Genomic DNA, 21119 nt, shown 5'->3' on the forward strand with positions numbered 1-21119 from the left:
GAGACCAGTTGGACGTTTGCCATAGGCGAGGCTTCTTCGTCAGGCGGAGTTATCATCACCTGTGAGTCGGACATCGAGGAAGGGTAAGAGAAGAGAGCAGTGTTCTCTGCATTTTAGGTAAGGGGAAAAGGCCAAGAAAGATGAGACCGGAGGGTGGTTGAAGTGGAGGTTGGAGGCGAAAAGGACGTGGATGTCGGTATGCGCATATGTTCTACATGGTGAGGAAAGTGGTAATCATCATCATTCATGTGGAAACAGGTTTGCTAGTAAAGATCTGAGCTGAGGCTTTCCTGGTTTTGTTTGTTCCTTTGGTGCTGATCTCCCATCTCGTTTAGCTGTATTGGAATCTGTGGATCTGCCTCTCGTTGGCGGTCTCTCACATCTGTGGATTAATCGATGAGTTTTTTTTGTTCCTCAATCAATTTAGAAAGATAGGAAAAAATATATCTTGTCATAATACAATCATAACTTAGAGAACCTCAACGAGTTAATGATGACGACCCACCAAAATAATAGTGAGTCATCACTGATCAATATCCTCCAACATATTAGTTTGAGGACGATTGGAAGCAAGAAAAGGTGAGAGAGAGAGAGAGAGAGAGAGAGGAGAACAAGCTATAATTTGGACAATGCAAAAGGAGCTTCTCTCAAATGAATTCACTAAAAAACTTGTTGTAACTCATTTGTTTGTATGAATGTGAACAAGTTTAATACTCTAACATTCTTTCCATCTTAAACTTATTGTGTCAAATTTCATTCGAAAATATTTAAAAATTCCAACTTTTAAGGACTTTATAAGAATATCGATTACTTGTTCATTTATTCTTATATAAAGTGATTCCATAATTTTGTCCTGGATATACTCTCTTATAAATTGAAATCTTATGTCGATGTATTTAGATCTCTCATGATATATTAGATTTTTTGCTAGGGTAATAGTTAATTTATTACCAACATAAATCTCGACTGACTTATTATCACAAGAAAGTGTTGCTATATATTCTACTTCACAACTTGATAGAGTAATGATAAATTATTTTTTAGAATATTATATAAATATAATTATTTTAGAAAATATATATAAATTCCATTATACTTTTTTGATTGTCATAGCTTTTGACCCAATCACTATCACTATATCTAACTCTAAACTTTAGATTATGAATAAAATATGCCATAGTCAATTATCAATTTAATATATCATAATTTTTTTTAATGACATTTAAATGAGATATCTTAATAGCTTCTAAATATCTACTTATTAAGCCAACTATAAATCGTGCATGTCAAATATCTTAAATATCTATCAAGACTTTTGTAATAAGTTGAATTAATTGATTTACCTTCTCCTTCTTTAGTTAGCTTGGTGTTACATTCAATAGGTGTATCAATTGGTTGGTAATTCTCTTATTCAATATCTCTTTTACCTAGCTTGCTTATGAAATAAACGTCCCTTTATTGCTTTGTTTGATCTTAATGTTCAAGAAGTAAGTGATGAGGTGTAAATCCGTCATCTTATTTTTCCTCGTAGAATTCTTAAATTCTTTGATCATAAAGGAATTGTTGCCTATAAATATTAGATCATATATATATATATATATATATATATATATATATATATATATATATATATATATATATATATATATATATATCTCTTCATGGTCATTAATTTTCATATATAGAGCATGTTGATAAGAGAACTTTAAAAAATCACCTTAGGTAAAGTATGTGCCAATTGGAGAATTTTATGGTATTTGTTTAAGCCCATAAAAATCTTTTTTCAATTTGTATACCTTGTTTCTTCTTCATGAATTATAAAAATAAGAATTGTTGTACATAAATCTCTTCTTGAAGATATTCATTGAGAAATACTAACTTGATATCAATTTAAAAGATATTTTATTTCATTTGATTAGCGAACGAGATGAGTAGTATTATTGTCTCCATCAGAATTACTAATGCAAATATCTTTTTATAGTCGATTCCATACTAGTTGAGCTTTATAATATCTCTTTAACTCCAATCGGATTATGTCCTTTGGGCAGTATAATAAGTTACCATATATTATTTTTGTTAATGATATGCATCTCTTAGTTCATAGCATTTCTTTATTTTTCCCTTTTATAAGCCTCTTCAAAGATTAATAGAATATAATATATAAAAAATAAAATAAAAAAAGATCATCATAATTAGTATTGGTGGGTACCTATCAAGATAAAGCCTACAAATTTAATTGACCTTGGCGATGATTCATCTAATATCAATGTTAAAGCGTTAGAAGAGATTGAACAATATAATATATATGTAGACCCAATATTATATGTCACCATTAAAGACACTCAAGATAAGTATAGTTTTACGAGAGATAACGTGAATGGAATACTAATTGACATTCTATAAGTGCTTAACACGATAGAGAAAAATCATTGAGGATGATGATGATAACATGCTAGTAGATAAGGACAAAATTTTATATTATAGTTGTTATTAATCTTTTTTATCTTAATTTCTATTAAAAATGTTTATTTTTATTACAGGAACAAGTGAAGAATTAAGGCATAATATCTTGAACTTGCATCAACTAATAATCTATTAAGTGAAGATATTGTTTCTCTAGTATTAGGACAAGAGAAATCAAGATATATCTGATGTTATGCCACAGGACAATCTCCTTCCAATGATGTACTATGATTTTTATATAAATTGATAGGGTTGATGAAAGAATATAGTCTTCTTTTTGTGAATTGTAAGCTATTTTTATGGTTAGTAGTATCATAATTAATTTATATACTATTTTTATGGATAAAGCTATCAATTTATGTTGTCTAATAATAGCATAAATATATGAATTATTACTGTGATTGTTCTTTATAGGTTAAAAATATATATTAACATAGTTGAATAATTATAATAATAACGAAACTATTATTGTAGATTTTATTTGTAGGATAAAAGAATTTATTACTGTAACTACAAACCACAGTAATATGTAAATTATTACTATGATTTTCATTTGTAAAGAAAAAATAAATTACCATAGTAATATGTAGACATGAATATGTGATTGTAAAATCTAAGATTATATATGTCATGATGGCATTTATTGTCACGATTTATGTAAAAATATAATTTGTTATAGTGGAGGATGTGATGGTTGTTAGCCCGATGGCATGGTGGAGAGCTCATCCTATAACCCAAAAATAAGAACATCTTATGGTACATTTAGTTATCTTGAGCGTCTCACTCTTTATATTTTTAAATATTATATCGACATTCGTTAAAATATCTAGATAAATTTATCTTAACGTTATCAATTTTATCGATGAAAATATGAAAACAAAGAAAAAATAATAATTTTAACGTTTGGTGACAGAAGATATCGGTGGTGGAGGACGACGATTCCATTTGTGTTGATGTCGACATAGCAGCCTGGTCCCCTCCCATAACGATAAGGTCCGCTCTCACCATGATGGCACTCGCCTCTATGAGGAGCGCACTGCCGACCTCACCGTTGTTCGCCTCGTGTCGCTCTGCATCTGTGTCGACGTTAATGCAATTGCCGAGCATCTACAACGAAGATAGTGGTGGCCACCACGGTGTCTACGGTGAAGATGGTGATCACCTCATCGCTGACCCGTTTAGTGGATCCGAGCCTTGAGCCGAAGCTGGGGTCGTAGGAGCTCCTGTCGCTCCCCCCCTATTGTCGCGTTAGTTTCGTCACCACTCTCGTCGAGTGGCCCTTTTGCTACTTTGCATCTACATTAGTATTGATGCAGTTGTCAAGCAATGAAAGGGTCGCTTGGCATCGCATCAGCATCGACACAAATGCAGAGCGACGTCACTTGGTAATTATGTCAGCGTCGATGCAGATATGTTAGATGTTGTTTGGGCTAGGCTGGTGGTCAAGGAAACCCACTGATCCGGTCTGAGGGAGGCGGACCATGGCATCCACGATAAAGCATACTACCTTGCAAGAACTATATAAGTCAAAGAGCCGGAACCAATCGACAATGGACGCCACCCTCTATGGTGCGACATCGGGCACTAACTAGAGCTCATCCATGTCATCGCCATCGTGCATGAGGCCATTGGAGCATATGGCGAGTGTGGCTACGAATAGGTTAGGGGAGGCGACGGAGCACTTATTGCACATGGTGGAGAGTTCCGAGTGGGAGCAGATCAAGGGAGAGGAGGGGTGAGCAGAGGCATCCTGAGCTGCGACAGGGTGGGAGAGGGATTTGGGAATTATGAAGCATTACTCCTAAAAAAATGGGATGATAGAGGAGTTTTGAGCGACAATTGTATCAGTTTTGACACAGATGCAGAGTGGCATAGGGCGGGCGATGATAAGATCGGTGGCACACTCCTCGTGTAGGTGAGTGACGTCGTGGTGAGAGCATATCTTATTGTTGTCAGAGACGACCAAGCAACTGCATCAGTATGACGCCGACGATGCTGTAGTCCATTACCGAACGTAAAATTATCTTTTTACCTTTTATTTTTATTTTTTAATCAGTAAAACTGATATTATTAGAATAAATGAATATAAATATTTTATTTTTATAATTATAGGAATGTAAATATAATTTTTTAAAGTGTAAACATCCAAACATAACTAATTAGGATGGATGGGTAACAAGTAATTAACCCAAATGCTTTGTGACCACTGTCACAATTCACAAGAATAAAAGAATTCTACAGCAAATGATGAACATCCTATAGAACAGGCACTTGTACGGCCATGGACACAGAAACCAGAGATGCATCCCCGCTTCCGAAGCTTGAACCCCTCGATGATTCGCATGTCATGACCGCTGGTGACTCGCATCTCCGGCACATCCTAACGAGTAACGCAGCCTTCCTTCTCGCTCGCTTTGTCCCTGTGAACAAGATGGCCTGTATCAGCCCACCCAACGCCGGCATCCTCGCTACTCTCCGGGTAACTGGTAAACCACCGCGCCGGCACAACTCCTGCAACGCCGCGACCGCATTCTCCTTCCCCTTTGGAGTTCCCCTCGTCATCAGTCCCACAAGATTCGTGATCGCAGCGTCCTCGCTCCCGACTGCCTCAGCCACGATGGGCTGCCTCACGAGCAATTGGAGAGCAGCCGCAGCCTCTTCGGCGACGCTCTCATCTCTCAGTGCTCCAACCAATGCGAGCACTGCCCCCAGGTCCAACATCCGACACCAGCACTCCGGATGCGTCGACAGATTGAACAACGCCATCACTGCGTCTCTCTTCCCTCGCGTGCTTCCCTGCATCAGCAGATTGGCCAATGCCGCCACTGCACCCTGCTGGTCCACGATCTTTTTCTTGAAGTCGTGAACTGCCGACAGGCTGAACAGGGTGGCTGCCGCGTTCTCCCTCGCCTCTGCAGTCAACCCATGCATCAAGACGTGAACGGTCAGTCTCAAACACCCTTCTTCTTCCATGATCCTTCTCTTGTTACCGTCGTGAATGGATATGTTCAGTATTGAGGTCACCGCGTTTTCTTGAGCGATCGGATTCGATGACTGGAAGAGCCTGCAGAGCAGGGGGATTGCCCCTGCCTCCGCAATGAATAACCTGTTCTCCTTCCCGGTCCTCGCCAGCAACCGGAGTTCGCGGGCAGCGACGGCCTTCGACTCCTGTGAACCAGCTGATAGCTGCCGTACTAGAATTCTTGCCGTAGCTTTGTCTGCTTCGATTGCGGCCTTGCTGGTGCATGCTGCCGCGAGGCTCTCAGCAGAAACTTCAGCTCCATCAGGAGCTTCGATTTGGATCCCGTGGGCGGCGCACCATCGACAGATCAAGCTCCTGAGTGCTCTGTTAGGCACGAGGCCGCCACTCGCGAGAGTCTGGCCGGAATTTGGGCAAGTGCGATGGCCTTCAACGATCCAATGGGTGATGGAGGCGCGATCGTAGGTCTGGCCAGTGGAGACGACCACAGGATCTTTCATCAGGTCCAGCGAAATCGGGCAGCACAAGTCCTTGGGGATCGTCAAGGATAAATCGCTGCTGCCCTGACTCGAAGATCGCTTCCTCGATGCCTTCTTTTGATCGCCGCAAGAACTCTCGACCTCCATTTCCTGGAACCCAAACAGCAAGAATCTACAGTACCGGGTGAGCGCGACGACTCCGATGACGACGGATAGGTCCATGTCCTCCTCCTGATTAGAGATCTGTTCTTCCAGTAACTCGATCTCCGCACAGCAAGCACTGGCGTTCCCTATCCCCAGACCGTCGACGTACGTGCTCCGAAGGTCCGCCGGATCCGGCGCCTCACCGTCATCGAACCGGGCCAAGAAAGAATGGATTTTGCGTCGGAGTTTTTCGTCGTGGGGGTCGACGAAGAGGTTGGATCGCCTACACTGCCGCCGGAGGAGCTCTACCTGCTCGCGGACGTCCTCGGCGAGGCAGAGGTCATCGAGGGGGAGGACGTCGAGCAGCGTGGCCAGCTCCCGAGCGAGGTCGTGGAAGTTGCTGGACACCTGGGGGTTCCTCAACAGAAGCCAGAGCCGGCTCGACTCGGAGCAGTACTCGAGGAGGAGCTTGGCCCTATAGACGAAGATGTAGAGCTCCCCAAGGCAGAACGCCGCCGAGGGGGGAAGCCGGGGTGGGTGGGGGTAGGAGGACTCCTCGAGGGACTCCAAGAAGGCGGCGAGGACCCGGAGCCGGCGGACGAGGGACGTAGCGTTGCGGCGCTGGAACGGGACGAAGGAGCGAGCGGCGGCGGCGTCCGAGGAGAGGACGGCGATGGCACGGACGAGGGCGGCGTCGGTGAGGTCGCCGGGGGCGAAGAACGCGCCGGAGAGGGGGTACCGCAGGCGGCGGGCGGCGACGAAAACCATGGGGGAGCACATCGCGCCGGAGCTCGATGGCCCTCCGGGCTGAGATCCCACGATCACGGAAATTGGGTTCTTCTTCGGTGGTGGACGGCTTAACCTTCTTGTTATTGTTGTTGTTGGATGGGCGATTCGAAGGTTTCTTAAATGGAGATGCTTGCGCCTTGCGGCCACTAAACAGGGGTGGAGGGCGGCGGAATACCGCGTCCCGACTTCTTTGCGGTGGAAACGAAGGACGTGGCCGACAGCAGTGGCCGGTGCACAGGGACATATTTGACTTTTAATTCGTACGCTTGCTGTGACGGTACACAACAGTGGGGGGTAATTTTGGGATTTCATTCGAAATTTCTTGCGCGATTCCCTTCCCATTCAATTAATCTGCATAGTTTACGGGCAATGATCTGAACCAGTGATTCTAAGAGTCAACTCTCGGTCACACAAATCGAATCAAACTTTGCCTTCTTCCAAGTCATTCTGTCATCTTCACCTCTCTTGACCGGCGATTTAGAACTCGGTTGGTTCTACACCACAACATTATTTTCTTCTCGTCTGTTCTTCTGCAGAGGCGAAAGAATTCCAAAAGCAATAATTTAAACTCAGATTTGATCGTCCTTTTTGTTCAGATAAATAGTATGAAAATTGAGCAAAGAATCATTAGTTATAGGGAAAAATTGAAGAGATTAAAATTATTAGACCGAATAGTTCATCCACATATAATGTAAAAGATCTTCGCATATTGCATCGGATTCACGAGTAGTCGATGGACCATCAATCAAATCAAACATATGAATGCCGATGCAAAGTCTCAGCGAGAACAGGTCGTTTTCTGGCTTGCCAAACCATATTGTGTATGAACAAGGAAGCAACCAGGAAATTTCTGGTATGTGTGTGTCAACTTCTTTTGCAAGGAAAATTTTGATCAGAAAGAAAAAGTATAATTAGATGTCATTATAAGCACTAAATTCCCAATTTGTTTTGCATTCATGTAGAAAACAAAATATTAAAGTTGACTCTGACGATGGATCATTTGGTTGGTCGGTCATTGATACAGTCTATAGGTTCATGAGAAATTATTCAAGCGATGAATGTACCCAATTTTTGATGGATCATTTGGTTGGTCGGTCATTGATACAGTCTATAGGTTCATGAGAAATTATTCGAGTGAATGTGAGATTCAAAAGACATTTCTAAATGTAAGAGAGATCCGATAGACTAATAAACCCTTGGTTCTCGTACTCCTCAACTAATGTGGGACTAAATGATCTTATAAAACCCATTGATCGAGGAATATGAAAATGAAGAGCTCATAGATGATAAATTATAATTTCAAAAAGATGATATTCTTCATTCATCTAAAATTTACTAGAACTATTTAAGTACAAAATAAGGAAAAAAATGACCACAAAAGCATCCATGATAAGAGTTCAAATCGACCAAAGCTACACAATTTTAGTTAATGGCTCTGTTTCCTCCTACAAAATGAGAGGGTTTGCAAATACCTGCCCAAAGCAAGCAAAATTGGAAACACATGAACTCAAGAACAAAACAGAGACCACAAGTCACCCACTTTGCTTGGAAATAAAGAAAAGAAAATTCCCACAAATTAAACAAAATTGATTCCAGTAGATTAATTATGTATTCTGATCTAAAGTATTACCAAAAGCAGCACTCCTTTTTCATTGATGCGATCAATACTTAAACTAAATCCTCCTAATTAATATTATCTTCCGTGTACCAATGCAATGCACCAAATGAGGGCAAACCTTAATAGATCCTCCCAAAAAGAGATCTGCATCCCATCTTTTCTAACTTGCCACCAACAGTTTCTATGGCCACTATTGCCCTCACCATCCCAATCCCATTCTTGGATAGGATAAACATCAGTGCTTCATCCATTTGGTTTTCTTCTTCAAAGCTTCTGTCTTGGTTGTGCACAAGTAGTTTTGTCTTGGCTTCTGTACTGATTGTGCAAAGAGATCACAGCAGGAGCTGTGGTTGTTTTGGTTGTGCAGAAATTGTATCTTGGAATATTGATCAAGAGATGGACTCAAATCAGTGAATTATTGCGTGAAGAACAGAGATGTATAACTCAAAGTGCTATCTATAACACTCAAGGTTTTGGCCCATCAAAGGTGGTGGCATTTGCAACTCGAGCTAAGTCGAGATATATGAACAAAATACGGTGTGTGTTATAGCTGTAAAGAATATGGGCATACAGTGTTATCGATTGGGAATTAACACGGCTTGATTTTGTCCCGAAGGCACAAGCTTATCGATTGGGAATTAACACGGCTTGATTTTGTCCCGAAGGCACAAGCTTATTCTACGTGACGATTGCGTGAGGGGATCTAAGCCAAGGAAATCCAAGTTGGAATGATCCTGAGGTATTGCTTGTGCCTCCGAGCTAGATTTTGAGTCTAGTCTCAAGATTATGGAGTTAACCAATTGTGAGGAGTTCTCGACCCAACCCATTTGATAGTAAAGTTAGTATGAGTGAAGTAAGAATAGTATAAGTTCTATCTTCGTTTCTTCTTTAGGATCGACCTTTATACATGGGCAGCAGATAGAGGGAGAATGACAATTGATGGGGACGAGCTCGTACACCATTTTGGGGCTAATTTATGTGGATGACCGAATGGTATGATTCATTATGATATGTCCTTCGTGACGAAAGACTATAGAGGTGTCGCTTGTCAGCGTTTATATTATTATTATATTATATATAATATTTTATATTATTATATTGATCTTATAACTATCAAAGTGGTCTAGACTAATAACTTATAAAATTATATTTAAAAATTAATAATAAATGATATTAAAAAAATAATATTTATAATGATATGTATAATTAAGAGATTTAGATGGAAAAGTTATGATATATTTTTGACCTAATTGTTATTTTTAACCGGTCAGTATCACAGCCAAAAAAAAACTATTTTATATTTTAATTTGACAATAACATAAACCCTAATATTCCAACTATCTTCATCATCATCAAGTCACTTCTTTTCTTGCACATAAGACATATAAACATACATATTTCCTACGTATTTATTTGACAAAAATAAAATAAAATAAAATATTTTTTAATAGTTACAAGATAGGGAAAATCACAATAATTTTAAATTATCTAATTTTTAAGGCAAAAAAAAAACCTTCATCAATCTTTGTTCGACCACAAACCCTAAAGTAGGGCAAGTCCATTCACGGAGTCTTGCTATGATTCTGACCGCATTGGAGCAGCCAAGCATCACAATACAGTAAGACTTGGCTTGAGATCGACGTCTTCTTCTTTCGTAGAGAGCTCATAGCTCTTCCCAATAGAACCATCCATAGGACTGATGCGTTGCTTCCTTACACAGCATCGTTCGGCCACTTAGGATCTTCCTCTTCTGCTAAGAAAGATATCATCTTCTTTCTTTATCAAGGGCGGCAACCTGCAGGTTCCAATCATGTAGGTTCTCACAGACCCTTCTCTTACTGTTCCTTCTGCAACCATGGACGAGGATTCTGGTAACTGCAAAATGGCAGGACATGTTGCTGAGGAAGGTGCGGGTGCTCCCCGATCATCCATGTTGTACATGGTAGCTACCAAAGCCAGGCATCTTCTGGCGTCTCCTGGCGCCGCCGGGACGCTGATCTTTGCGTCCGTGTTCCTCGTGCTGGCTTACCGGCGCAAGAAGAGATCGTCCACGGCGGGTCCTGTTGACAGCAAGAAGACACCTGCAGCGAGTCAAGAGGTCGTCCGCCAGCAGTCCCGGGCGAACCCTGCGCTCTATCGGTCGGTGTCGCTCGCGATGCTGCATGGCGGGGAGAAGGCGATGCAGAGGTTGATGGATGCTCACGAGGCGTGCAGAGACGAGTCGAAGCTGGGCAGCGCCTTGGACGACATGCGCAATGAGCTCGACAAGGATCGGATGGACTTCAACAAGTTACATGTAAGGCTTCTATTTACCCTGGTTTTGGCTTTCTGTTTCTCTCTCCATCTCTGTCATTGTCTCTCCCCACCTGTATGCTTTACGGTAAGCATCTATTCTTCGTCTGGTTCTTCTGCTACAAATTGAGATTCCAACAAGCATGCACGAAATGAGGCATTCGAATGCCCGATGGTGCTGTGGCATCCGTTTGTTCTTCTATCGCTCAAATGTTTTCGGTGAAATCCTGCTGGATCTGCAACTGAGATTTTTATGGCAGGCAATCATACCAAGACTAGAGATGAGCGGAAAGGAGAAGGAAGCAATCACAATGTTGCAGGAAGCACTGAAGAAAGCTAAAACCGATCAGCAGACGCACAAGGCATACGAGCTTGAGATGTTGCTGGTGGAAATGCTGATCTACGAGGTGCCCAAAACACTCTCTTTATCGTTCATTGCTTCAGTTCCAAACACCACATAAATAATCAATGAAGTGAAAGATATCTGTGATGTGTTCTCATTGACTTTATCCTGCAATATCTGCCAGGGAGAATATGATAAAGCTCTGAGGCAAGCGTGCCTATGTAGCGAGGATGTTTCCACGGCAGATGCTCGAGTTCCTCTCTATCAGGTGAGAAAGTGCCTACACGCGTAGATAATCCAAGAAAGTTCGATCTTTATATCTACTGTTTCTGGCACGTAGGCTACAGTCTACGCCATGAAGGGTGAAACAGATCGTGCAAAGGAACGCTATGAGAAGTTTAAAGACATCCGGAAAACCTACCATGGTTCAAAGTTCGACAGTACAGGATCGGCACTTCATATGACATTGCCCGAGTTCGATCGATTCGAGATAGTCGCCAACAACCTCAAGAAGACGATTTGGCAAGCTCACCAAACAAAGACGATCGCGCAAACTCCGGAAACGAAAACAGCTGATGGCAGGGTCGACAAAGAGACTCATCACGCTCAACAACAGGAGAAAGCACTTGCCAACAGCGGCAAGAAGTAGATCGAGCGAGCTCACTACACAACACAATCTGCCGGTGTTTCTGAGGCCACACAACAACACGAGGGAGTAATGACCGTTCACGTTGTCGTCCATGCAAATGGAAGAATAAATTCCTCTTGCTTCTTCTTCTTCTTCTTCTTCAGATTGTCACCAGACTCCAATAAAAAGTATTTGCTTCAGTAGCAGTACTACTACACTGTAAAGAGAACCAGAACCTGAATCATCCACCATACATCAAACGTGAATTCTTGATGTCTAATGCTACATTTCCAATTTGTATATCCCATTTAAAATAAACTAAGAGGAAGAGTTTTATCCTTGTTCTTGTTGCTTGCTTCCTTACCTATGCTTTTCTCCGAATACTAATGGAGTCACTGGCTGCAAGAACAAGAACATCAGCTTGCTTCTCATGGCCTCCTTTCGTAGGTCAAAAGAGAGGATGGAGTGCCCCGAAACATATAAAGCTTTGAGGGCCACACGGAGAAAGCAAAAGAACAAAAGGAAAGCAAAATTAGTGTCCTCTACGATGACGAATGAACACACAACCTTTGTGTCTTTGACTTGTCTTTTCTAATGTTGGTCAGACCTCTCTCTTCCCCTAACCTATAGTTGTAATGATACTAACATCACAGGGTATCAATTAGGATCACTTTGGATCTAAGTTACATGACTACTCTTATCTTCTTCTTCTTCTTGTTGCACTCCTGACAAATGGCTCTCCAATCCCAACTCACCCAGCTCTGATGGGTTTCAGCCACTGTCTTGCACTTTTGTCCTCTCTTATCTTCTTCCTTCTCTTCTCTGCCCCTCCTTCCTCGGCTATTGCTCCATCTCCCATCGTTCCTGAACGTGACCGCCAAGTCTTCCACGTCGCGAAGCCGAGGCATGGGCCTTACCCTTCCTACGGCCGCCGGACGAAGAACAGAGAGTGGAGGAGGAATGTAAGCAAGAGAAGCCCCGTTTATGACCTTGGAGCGAGGACTTTCTCGGCGATGCTGCCGAGGGGCTTCGTTCCTCCTTCCGGCTCTACCTGGTGCCACAACGATGCGCCCTCCTCCACCAATCCCTTGTGCGAGGAGAAATCCGTCTCAAGGCCTTGAAGAAGCACGTACGCCATGGTCGTCCCTTTGATCTGGCCGCAGTGATGCTTCTGTTGGCTTTCCTTTGCTACTTGGCCGTCTTCTTGAACTTTCCAATGGTCTTCTCTTCTTGTTCTGAAGCTGAACACTGATGAGCTTCTCTTCAAACTGTAAAGGTTAGATTTTTGTTACAGACATCTTTACATGAACCTTAGAATTTGGGGACCTTGTGGTGCATGATTGGTTAAGCTTCAGTTTGAGGTCTCAGTTCCTTTCAGTCAAGGAAAAGAAATGGCAAGAACATAAGAACATTCATTATAAGAGAGAGAGAGAGAGAGAGAGAGAGAGAGAGAGAGAGGTGGTGGCGTTGGAGACTGTTTCGTGGGGATGGATAATAGCCGACAAAGTGCTGTTCTCGTGGAAGGTTTCTATTCCTTGGCGTATACTCCATGCAAGAGAAAGTGAACGACTCAATGATCGAGGAGTCCTTTGATTAGTGAACACACCTGTCATACTGTCGATGACACTCTGTCCACATGAGAAATCGGTTTATTTAGTTGGACAGAACACGTAGAAACCATCAAGACAGGATTTGGGGTAATAGATTTTGACACAAAGTGAGATAAACTAAATTATTAGGAAAATGTTTAGATGAGAAGTGAAAAGAGAATTAAAAATAATCTCAATATTGATAAGAAGTTATAGTATTGTGTTCATACCCTTTTTCAAACAAGTATTTGCAAAATCCAACACTTACAAACAATTCATGAGGTTTATATGGCAAAATCTAAGTTTTATACATATGAAGATATGAAATTGGGCAGTTCCCTCATGCATTGATGCACTTTTGTCTACATATGACAGACACAATATGAACAATCTACTGATCAATAAGGGTGACAATAATTCCTTTATTTAACATCTTTGTAGAATCCACATCAAAATCTCTAACAGTACAGGCCAATAAAATCCAGCAGCTATCCAGATGCATTGCATTTTAACCATTAACATCTATTATTTGAGGGCCAGAATTGTACTTACAACAGCCTATAATGGAATGATATGTCCACTAATTGGAGGCCTCACTGCTGTTGAAGATTTATTTATCTTCATCTGACTGCAAGCATGTCCCAGTGATAGAATCAGCAAAGAACTCCTCAACTGAAACACAAGTGCGAAAAAGAGCATGTCAATTCTTCCTTGAGCTCGAATGCAACTTAGCGAGAACACATTATAACCTGAAACTACAATTCTAAGATACCATATTGGCATCTCATAAGAGCACAAACACGATCACAGAATCTCATAAAACTCTCTTATCCGTGACTTGGATCCTTTGTAATGTTAGATGTAAGAGTTCAAGCAATCAAATCAAGAAAAGAAACAGACTGTTTACCTATGTCATTCTGGTTGGGGGAGTCAAGCAGGATGTCTGAGTCAGATGACAGGAATGGAGAACCAGTGTAGTCTCCCAGAGCTCCAAGATCTTCCATGAACCAAACAGCAATAACATGTCAATATAAGCAGAAACAGAAAAATTGGAATGTAGCAATTTATTGAGACTCAGCACTCAGCTAGAAAATTCTAGTAGGAGTAGATGTAGGTTTTCCAGGTACAAGGACACCATGTTTATCTCTCACTAAATTTTCAGATGATGGACATGTATTCTACAATTTCCACCAATGAGGTATCTGAACAAAGAAATCTCAGGACACATTTGAAACAAGGTTTTTATTATCGTTTTCGAATCCTAAGAAGATTTCAATTTTTCCAATTCCACACTTTTGGCAGTTTCAATGGCTTTATCTGTTTTAAAATCAAGTTTCAGCAATTCTGGCCAACACAAAAAATAAATTATGATATTTTGACAATTCTAGTAAGGTGGAAACTTTTCTGAATTTTAATTTGCACTCTTCATCAAAAAAAAAAAAAAAAAATCCATGCAAATATCACAAAGAACATAAATGAAATAAGCCTGGAAGCCTAAAGTGAAGGTGGATTGATTTAGCAATTCCCTATTGAGAACCCACTCACTGAAACCCATGCTAACTTTATTTGTTTATGGTGCTTAAAACTTGAAGAAAAAAGGAAACTCATACTAAGGGTGTTCACACTTAGGATAACAAATAGGAGTGTCTGTGGAAAAATTGGCTTCTACAGGAAGGGGAGATGGAGAGGAAATTGCATTCAGTATCATTTCACTCCCTATTCAGAATGCAATGGCTTATGGCATGCTATCATCTAGTAATGAAGCACCCACTGAAATCAAGTTGTGGTTCAGATCCTCTGTTTTAGTTCCAAGAACCTCTTGAACTAAGAATTTTCATTTCAATTACTCTATATGAGAGCCCACAGAATCATGATCCTAACAGTGCCAGCATTTCAACAAAAACATATCTGTAATTTCCCAACTATTTAGGGTATACTACATGGATCATTTTCTGCCTAATAGGGCCATCATTTAATCCTTGATATTCTATCTATACAATATACTCTGGTTCTTTAGCTCAGAAATCATGCATACCATATGTAGATACCAACCAAGGATATCCACATTTAACTTTGTAACAAATATAAATTTATCAAATAGGTTTTTCCCATGTGGACTTTGTTCCTTCTTTTTGATAGTCAGCAGTGTTCATGCTTAAATGTGTTCCTATAATACCCTTGGGTCACAATTTAATTAGAATGATAAAAAAGCACTCTCCTTCAAGGATTGAAATTAATGTGTTTTATACTCGAGGAATGGAAAGTTTACCTTCTAAGTTTGTCAAATCTGCTGTTAGATCTGAAAAACTGAAGTTCCAAAACTGTCCTGATGACCTGATTGAATCTCTTGATGATGCAACACCATCTGCTCCTAGTTGCAATCCTCCACTACTTAAAACATCTGATGTGAAGGTCGTATCAAGTACTGATGCGTCCACCATTCCTGTAGGTATCTCAGATGGGGTGAACGGGAAATGGTTGCTTGATGCTACTGATGCAGAACTCACAGCCATCTCTGACATGGATAACATTGCATTGCATTGAGGTACTGAAGGAGCTTCTTCAGTTATGCTGCTGTCCATCACAATGCTTCAGAAATCAAGAGAGGTGCCTTATAAAACACAGCACCACATGCAATTTGGTAACTAATGAAATATACGGCTGTAATTTCTTTTGACACAATTAATCTTAAAAGATGACCTACTGTTGGAAGATCAAGTGTGGGACATCAGTGGCAATAAGTCCTTTATGTTAAGAAAGAATGGTCATCAAATCTGCGGTAACAGTTTTCTAAAATATAATCTGAACCTAAACACACACATGAATTGAACCAAGTTGCAATTGAATAAAAATGTAACAGGAAAAAACTCAGCACCAAGATATTGTTTAGCAAAATCGCACTTTGAGGATCATTATTTGGTCATCGTGTATATCTTTTCATTGTAAAAGAGATCATTATTTGACCAATGGATTAACCCCTTTCCAAATCAAAATGATGTATCGACATTGCTAAATTGTTGGAAATTTTGCTTACTCAATTGAAAACCTCTTGCTAACTGACAACCTCAAATAATCAACAAGTTCTCATGGTCATAGTAACAGCATGATCCCAAGAACTTCAACAGAATTCACTCCGACGTCTTAGATCATCTCCTATAATCAAATGCACGAGGCGATCGTAAGTTGCAGCCCTAAAGTAAGATTAAAATATGGAAAGGGAAGGAAAAGGAAGGAACTTCTCTGATCAACAGAATGGTCGCACCTTACGATCGTAACTTCTCTGATCAACAGAATGGCCGCACCTGGGCCGACTACAACATCCAGAAGGAGTCCTCCGCGCCTCCGTCTGGATGCTGTAATCGGCCTGGGTGCGGCCGTCCTCGAACTGCTTGCCGGAGATGAGCATCTGCTGGCCCTCTTATACTGAATCGGAGCCTCGACATTGTCGATGGTGTGCTGTAGGACAAAAGAAAAAAAACGGTGTTTGCACTGAACATTGCACTGACAAACATTGCCGGTACGAGGATCTGCATCTGAACATTGCACTGACAAAAAAGAAAAAAAAACGGTGTTTGCACTGACAAAAAAGAAAAAAAACGGTGTTTGCACTGACAAAAAAGAAAAAACGGTGTGTGCTGTAGGACAAAAGAAAAAAAACGGTGACAGTGCAAACATTGTTTGCACTGACACCGTTTTCAGTGCAAAAAAAAAAAACGGTGTTTGCACTGACACCGTTTTCAGTGCAATGTTCAGATGCAGATCCTCGTACCGCAAGACAAATGGTGCCAGTCTATGGTCTTGCCGGTACGAGGATCTGCATCTGAACATTGTGCACTGACAAAAAAGAAATTTTTTCTTTTTTGTCAGTGCAAACACCGTTTTTTTTCTTTTTTGTCAGTGCAAACACCGTTTTTTTTTCTTTTTTGTCAGTGCAATGTTCAGATGTAGATCCTCGTACTGGCAATGTTTGTCAGTGCAATGTTCAGTGCAAACACCGTTTTTTTTTTGTCCTACAGCACACCATCGACAATGTCGAGGCTCCGATTCAGTATAAGAGGGCCAGCAGAGGCTCATCTCCGGCAAGCAGTTCGAGGACGGCCGCATCCAGGCCGATTACAGCATCCAGAAGGAGGCGCGGAGGACTCCTTCTGGATGTTGTAGTCGGCCCAGGTGCGGCCATTCTGTTGATCAGAGAAGTTCCTTCCTTTTCCTTCCCTTTCCATATTTTAATCTTACTTTAGGGCTGCAACTTACGATCGCCTCGTGCATTTGATTATAGGAGATGATCTAAGACGTCGGAGTGAATTCTGTTGACGTTCTTGGGATCATGCTGTTACTATGACCACGAGAACTTCTTGATTATTTGAGGTTGTCAGTAAGCAAGAGGTTTTCAATTGAGTAAGCTAAATTTCCAACAATTTAGCAATGTCGATACATCATTTTGATTTGGAAAGAATTTTTTTTCATCATTTTGTTAATCCATTGGTCAAATAATGATCTCTTTTACAATAAAAAGATATACACGATGACCAAAGCTAAAAGGATAGTATTCTCGAAAACAGAGATTTTGCTAAACAATATCTTGGTACTGAGTTTTATGATGCAACCTGTAGCTGGCTACTGATATGGTGCTTCTGTGATTGAAATTAGTAATGCTACAAGTTCACACTTTGAGGATCCTTGACCTTTTTTTGTTGTCATTGTGATATGCTTCTTTTTGCAGCTTTGAACTCATTAAATATTGTAATAATGATCATTTGACTACTGCAATGTACAATGTTGACTTCTGCTTCAGTGCTGGCATTACAGGATGAGTATGTAGCATTTTTTTTGCTTTCCTACCAGTGATTAAATCCATAAGTCATAATTCAAGCATTTTTTTTGCTTATGCACGCATTTGGGATGTTAAGGTTATGCCACATGTAAGTGATAGAATTCATTTGGGATTAAATTCATTTCTATTTGCGTCGTCACAAATTCATCTAAAATGGTAAGTGATTAAAATTGAGCATTAAATAAGATTTTTTTTTTGTATGTGCGTGTGATTTAGAGATATCAAACACACATAAAGCAATCATATTTTGAATGATTGAGAAAGTACAAATTGATTAAACAAGAAAAGACTAATCTTTTGCCTCTCAAAGGTGGAGTGAACCCAAATCAGATGAACACAAACTCGGATAATAATATTTTTATTTTTTTACTATATTGGTAGTATCTCATTAATGTTATTTTAACACTTTAATTATATATTATGTTGTGATTTTCATAATAAAATTAATCTTTCTCTTTACAATAAAAACTCTCGTATTGAATCTCTCCTCATATCCTATATTATTGGGAGTCTCTTGACCAAGTAAGTACTTGCACTCCTTCACATGCAAAACCTCATCTCATGATTGATTCTATTATTTAATATGAGATTTCTTATTCCCTCTTTGCAACTTAGTTTTGGATGCAATTATAATCGAACTCATTGGACTTGAGGGGATAGGATCTTGGCAAAGAAAGAGCCAAGTTCCTTCGAAGTCTAATTGGTAATTCTATTCGATTCCTTTCCTTTGGATCAACTGTATTGATGGTCTCTTTCCACCCCATACAAATCTTTCTTTTTTCAGTACAAAGCTTTTATCACTATTTATGATTTATGTAGTTCATACTATAAATACGAGGGAGTTAATTTTGTAATCTTAAGCTTAATTATTATTGAAGATTTTGAATTTGATTACTTTCTTGAATGTGATAGTTTCTTACATTCTAATATCTCAAGTGTACGAACTCAAAACTCATGGTCTAAGTTGAGCCACGATCCCAAGAGTTATTAAGGTTGCATTCGTACTAATAAATTTTACTCAAATTTAATAAGTAGTATATTTGAGAATTTCACTTTATTCATATATATATATATATATATATATATATATATAATTTAGATATGTATTTTTCAAATGATTTATATTTTATCGATGATAAATACGAGGGAGTTAATCTCATGACCTTAAGCTTAATTATTATTGAAGATTTTAAATTTGATTATATCCTTAAATATGATGGTTTTTTGCATTTTAACATCTCAAGTGTACAAATGTAAAACTCATGTACAAATCAACTCACTTATGAGTGATTCCTAAGTATTATAGGAAGGTCTAAGTTCCTACAAACAAGTTTTACTCAAATTTAATGAAAAGTACATTAGTGAATTCTACTTTTTTTTTTAATCTAAATTTTACTTGGATACGTGTTTGTCACATAAATTCATTCTAAATTCAATTAAAGGAATCTAAATCATAAAATATATTCGTGTGTATATATATATATAATGGATGGATTCGAATATTTTTAGGTATACACATTACACGGTTCATCTAAGTCAATTAATGCATGATAGGCAAGTAGTGATACAAAGATACGATGGCCCCTTCCACCAAAAGATTCATCCTTCTCAACATCTTTAATGTTCGTTTCATCATATGATAACGATGCACCGTATCGGAGGGAGTAAATGTAAATTACATGCTTGCATCCAACCCCCTAATAATGTTCCAAATCTAAGACCCATTGCATGGTCATGTCACTGAATCCGTGGTTACCACAATGCTCTTTGGTTAGAAGAACAATCTCATCGGTAAAAGAGCGAAGACATGACATGTAAACGATGATAAATTAAAAGCTTCGGGTCCTTTGTTCATGTGAGCATGTCAGATTGGCAAATGGGGGGAGGTGGGTGTGGAAGAAACAGTGAAACAGGTGGGAGAAGCTATGTTTCGTACAAAGCCATGGTGAGAAGAGATTAAACAAGGCATGGGGGGTCTGAACTTGGCGAGTGAGCATATGAATGTCATGAGCTATGAGTGAATCTTTTAAGCTATATTTGTTCAATTTAGGTATCACTATAATTAATAAAAAGAAAAAAAAATATTTTATTTTGGTCGAAATGTAATGGTAATGAAGATACTACGATCTTGTTTAAGTTGAGATACACAAGTGTGTATATATATATATATATATATATATATATATATATATATATATATATATATATATATATATATATATATATATATATATATATATATATATTTGTACCTAATATTAATTTATACCATTATCCTCTTTTACGGTGCCAAATACTTTTCTAATTAAGATTTCAATTAATATGATTTTTTTTTTACTTTTTGTTGAATTATTTCAAATCGCATGTATCATATCAGAAGCGTTACATGGGGAGATCGTATATCCTCGAATTTTCAGATCCGTTGAAGAGGATGAAGGAGTACTAGCATGCTCCTCTCTAGTGGTAATCCACACAGCGGACGCAACGACAACGCTTCTCAGATCACCACGGGATCTTCCTCTCCCCGTGCACCACGAGGCTGCCAAAGCCAATGAGGAGGAGAGGAGACTGAGGAAAATAGGAGGGGCGATTGCCAAGAGCTCCAGCTTATGAATCGAGGAGTTCCTCCTATTTATATAGGTGCTAGAAGCATATCCTTAATGGATCCTGTTCATTGAATTTTTATCTGGTTCACATTGGATCTTTATCCAATCTTCCAGTCGTATCTCATCCATAGGATCAGGGCTTCGTAGATATCTTATATATGCACTTCTACTCGTCGCAACATCCACCTAATATGTGTGACCCTCTAGGCCCGATACCGAGCTGACCGTGAGTCATTTCCGTTATAACTTCTTTTGATATAGTGAATTATTATAGAGCTAATAATTCACTCGAATCATCAACTATGGACGTACTAGGCCACTATGCTATAGTCCCCTAGACGGTACAAGAAGATC

General features: G+C 39.6%; 3 protein-coding genes across 3 annotated transcripts; 1 reads left to right on the plus strand and 2 right to left on the minus strand.

Moving 5' to 3' along the window:
* Nucleotides 1-4646: 4646 nt before the first annotated feature.
* Nucleotides 4647-7051, minus strand: LOC103999315 (U-box domain-containing protein 17). The gene has a single exon (XM_009421039.3). The coding sequence runs from the start codon at nucleotides 6844-6846 to the stop codon at nucleotides 4720-4722; it is 2127 nt and encodes a 708-aa protein (XP_009419314.2). The 5' UTR covers nucleotides 6847-7051; the 3' UTR covers nucleotides 4647-4719.
* A 3248-nt stretch (nucleotides 7052-10299) lies between these two features.
* LOC135594430 (uncharacterized) lies at nucleotides 10300-12059 on the plus strand. Its single transcript, XM_065084815.1, has 4 exons — nucleotides 10300-10769; nucleotides 11026-11172; nucleotides 11293-11376; nucleotides 11449-12059. The coding sequence occupies exons 1-4, from the start codon at nucleotides 10329-10331 to the stop codon at nucleotides 11755-11757; spliced, it is 981 nt and encodes a 326-aa protein (XP_064940887.1). The 5' UTR covers nucleotides 10300-10328; the 3' UTR covers nucleotides 11758-12059.
* Nucleotides 12060-13935: 1876 nt separating this feature from the next.
* Nucleotides 13936-15838, minus strand: LOC135594163 (uncharacterized). Its single transcript, XM_065084572.1, has 3 exons — nucleotides 15595-15838; nucleotides 14233-14322; nucleotides 13936-13997 (listed from the first exon to the last, which is right to left on the minus strand). Exons 1-3 carry the CDS (start codon nucleotides 15836-15838, stop codon nucleotides 13936-13938), a joined length of 396 nt encoding a protein of 131 aa, XP_064940644.1.
* Between the last annotated feature and the right edge of the window lie 5281 nt (nucleotides 15839-21119).

Source organism: Musa acuminata, chromosome BXJ1-9 (assembly GCF_036884655.1).
Source record: "Musa acuminata AAA Group cultivar baxijiao chromosome BXJ1-9, Cavendish_Baxijiao_AAA, whole genome shotgun sequence".
NCBI lineage: Eukaryota > Viridiplantae > Streptophyta > Magnoliopsida > Zingiberales > Musaceae > Musa > Musa acuminata.

Excerpts from the sequence above, each read along its gene's own strand:
- LOC135594163 (XM_065084572.1), bottom strand. The coding sequence starts at position 15,838 with ATGGCTGTGAGTTCTGCATCAGTAGCATCAAGCAACCATTTCCCGTTC. Across the intron at positions 14,323-15,594 it reads AGATTTGACAAACTTAGAAG|ATCTTGGAGCTCTGGGAGAC; the intron begins GTAAACTTTCCA and ends GGTTCATGGAAG. Across the intron at positions 13,998-14,232 it reads CCCCAACCAGAATGACATAG|TTGAGGAGTTCTTTGCTGAT; the intron begins GTAAACAGTCTG and ends CTTGTGTTTCAG.
- LOC135594430 (XM_065084815.1), top strand. The coding sequence starts at position 10,329 with ATGGACGAGGATTCTGGTAACTGCAAAATGGCAGGACATGTTGCTGAG. Across the intron at positions 10,770-11,025 it reads TGGACTTCAACAAGTTACAT|GCAATCATACCAAGACTAGA; the intron begins GTAAGGCTTCTA and ends TTTTTATGGCAG. Across the intron at positions 11,173-11,292 it reads TGGAAATGCTGATCTACGAG|GGAGAATATGATAAAGCTCT; the intron begins GTGCCCAAAACA and ends AATATCTGCCAG.
- LOC103999315 (XM_009421039.3), bottom strand. The coding sequence starts at position 6,846 with ATGTGCTCCCCCATGGTTTTCGTCGCCGCCCGCCGCCTGCGGTACCCC.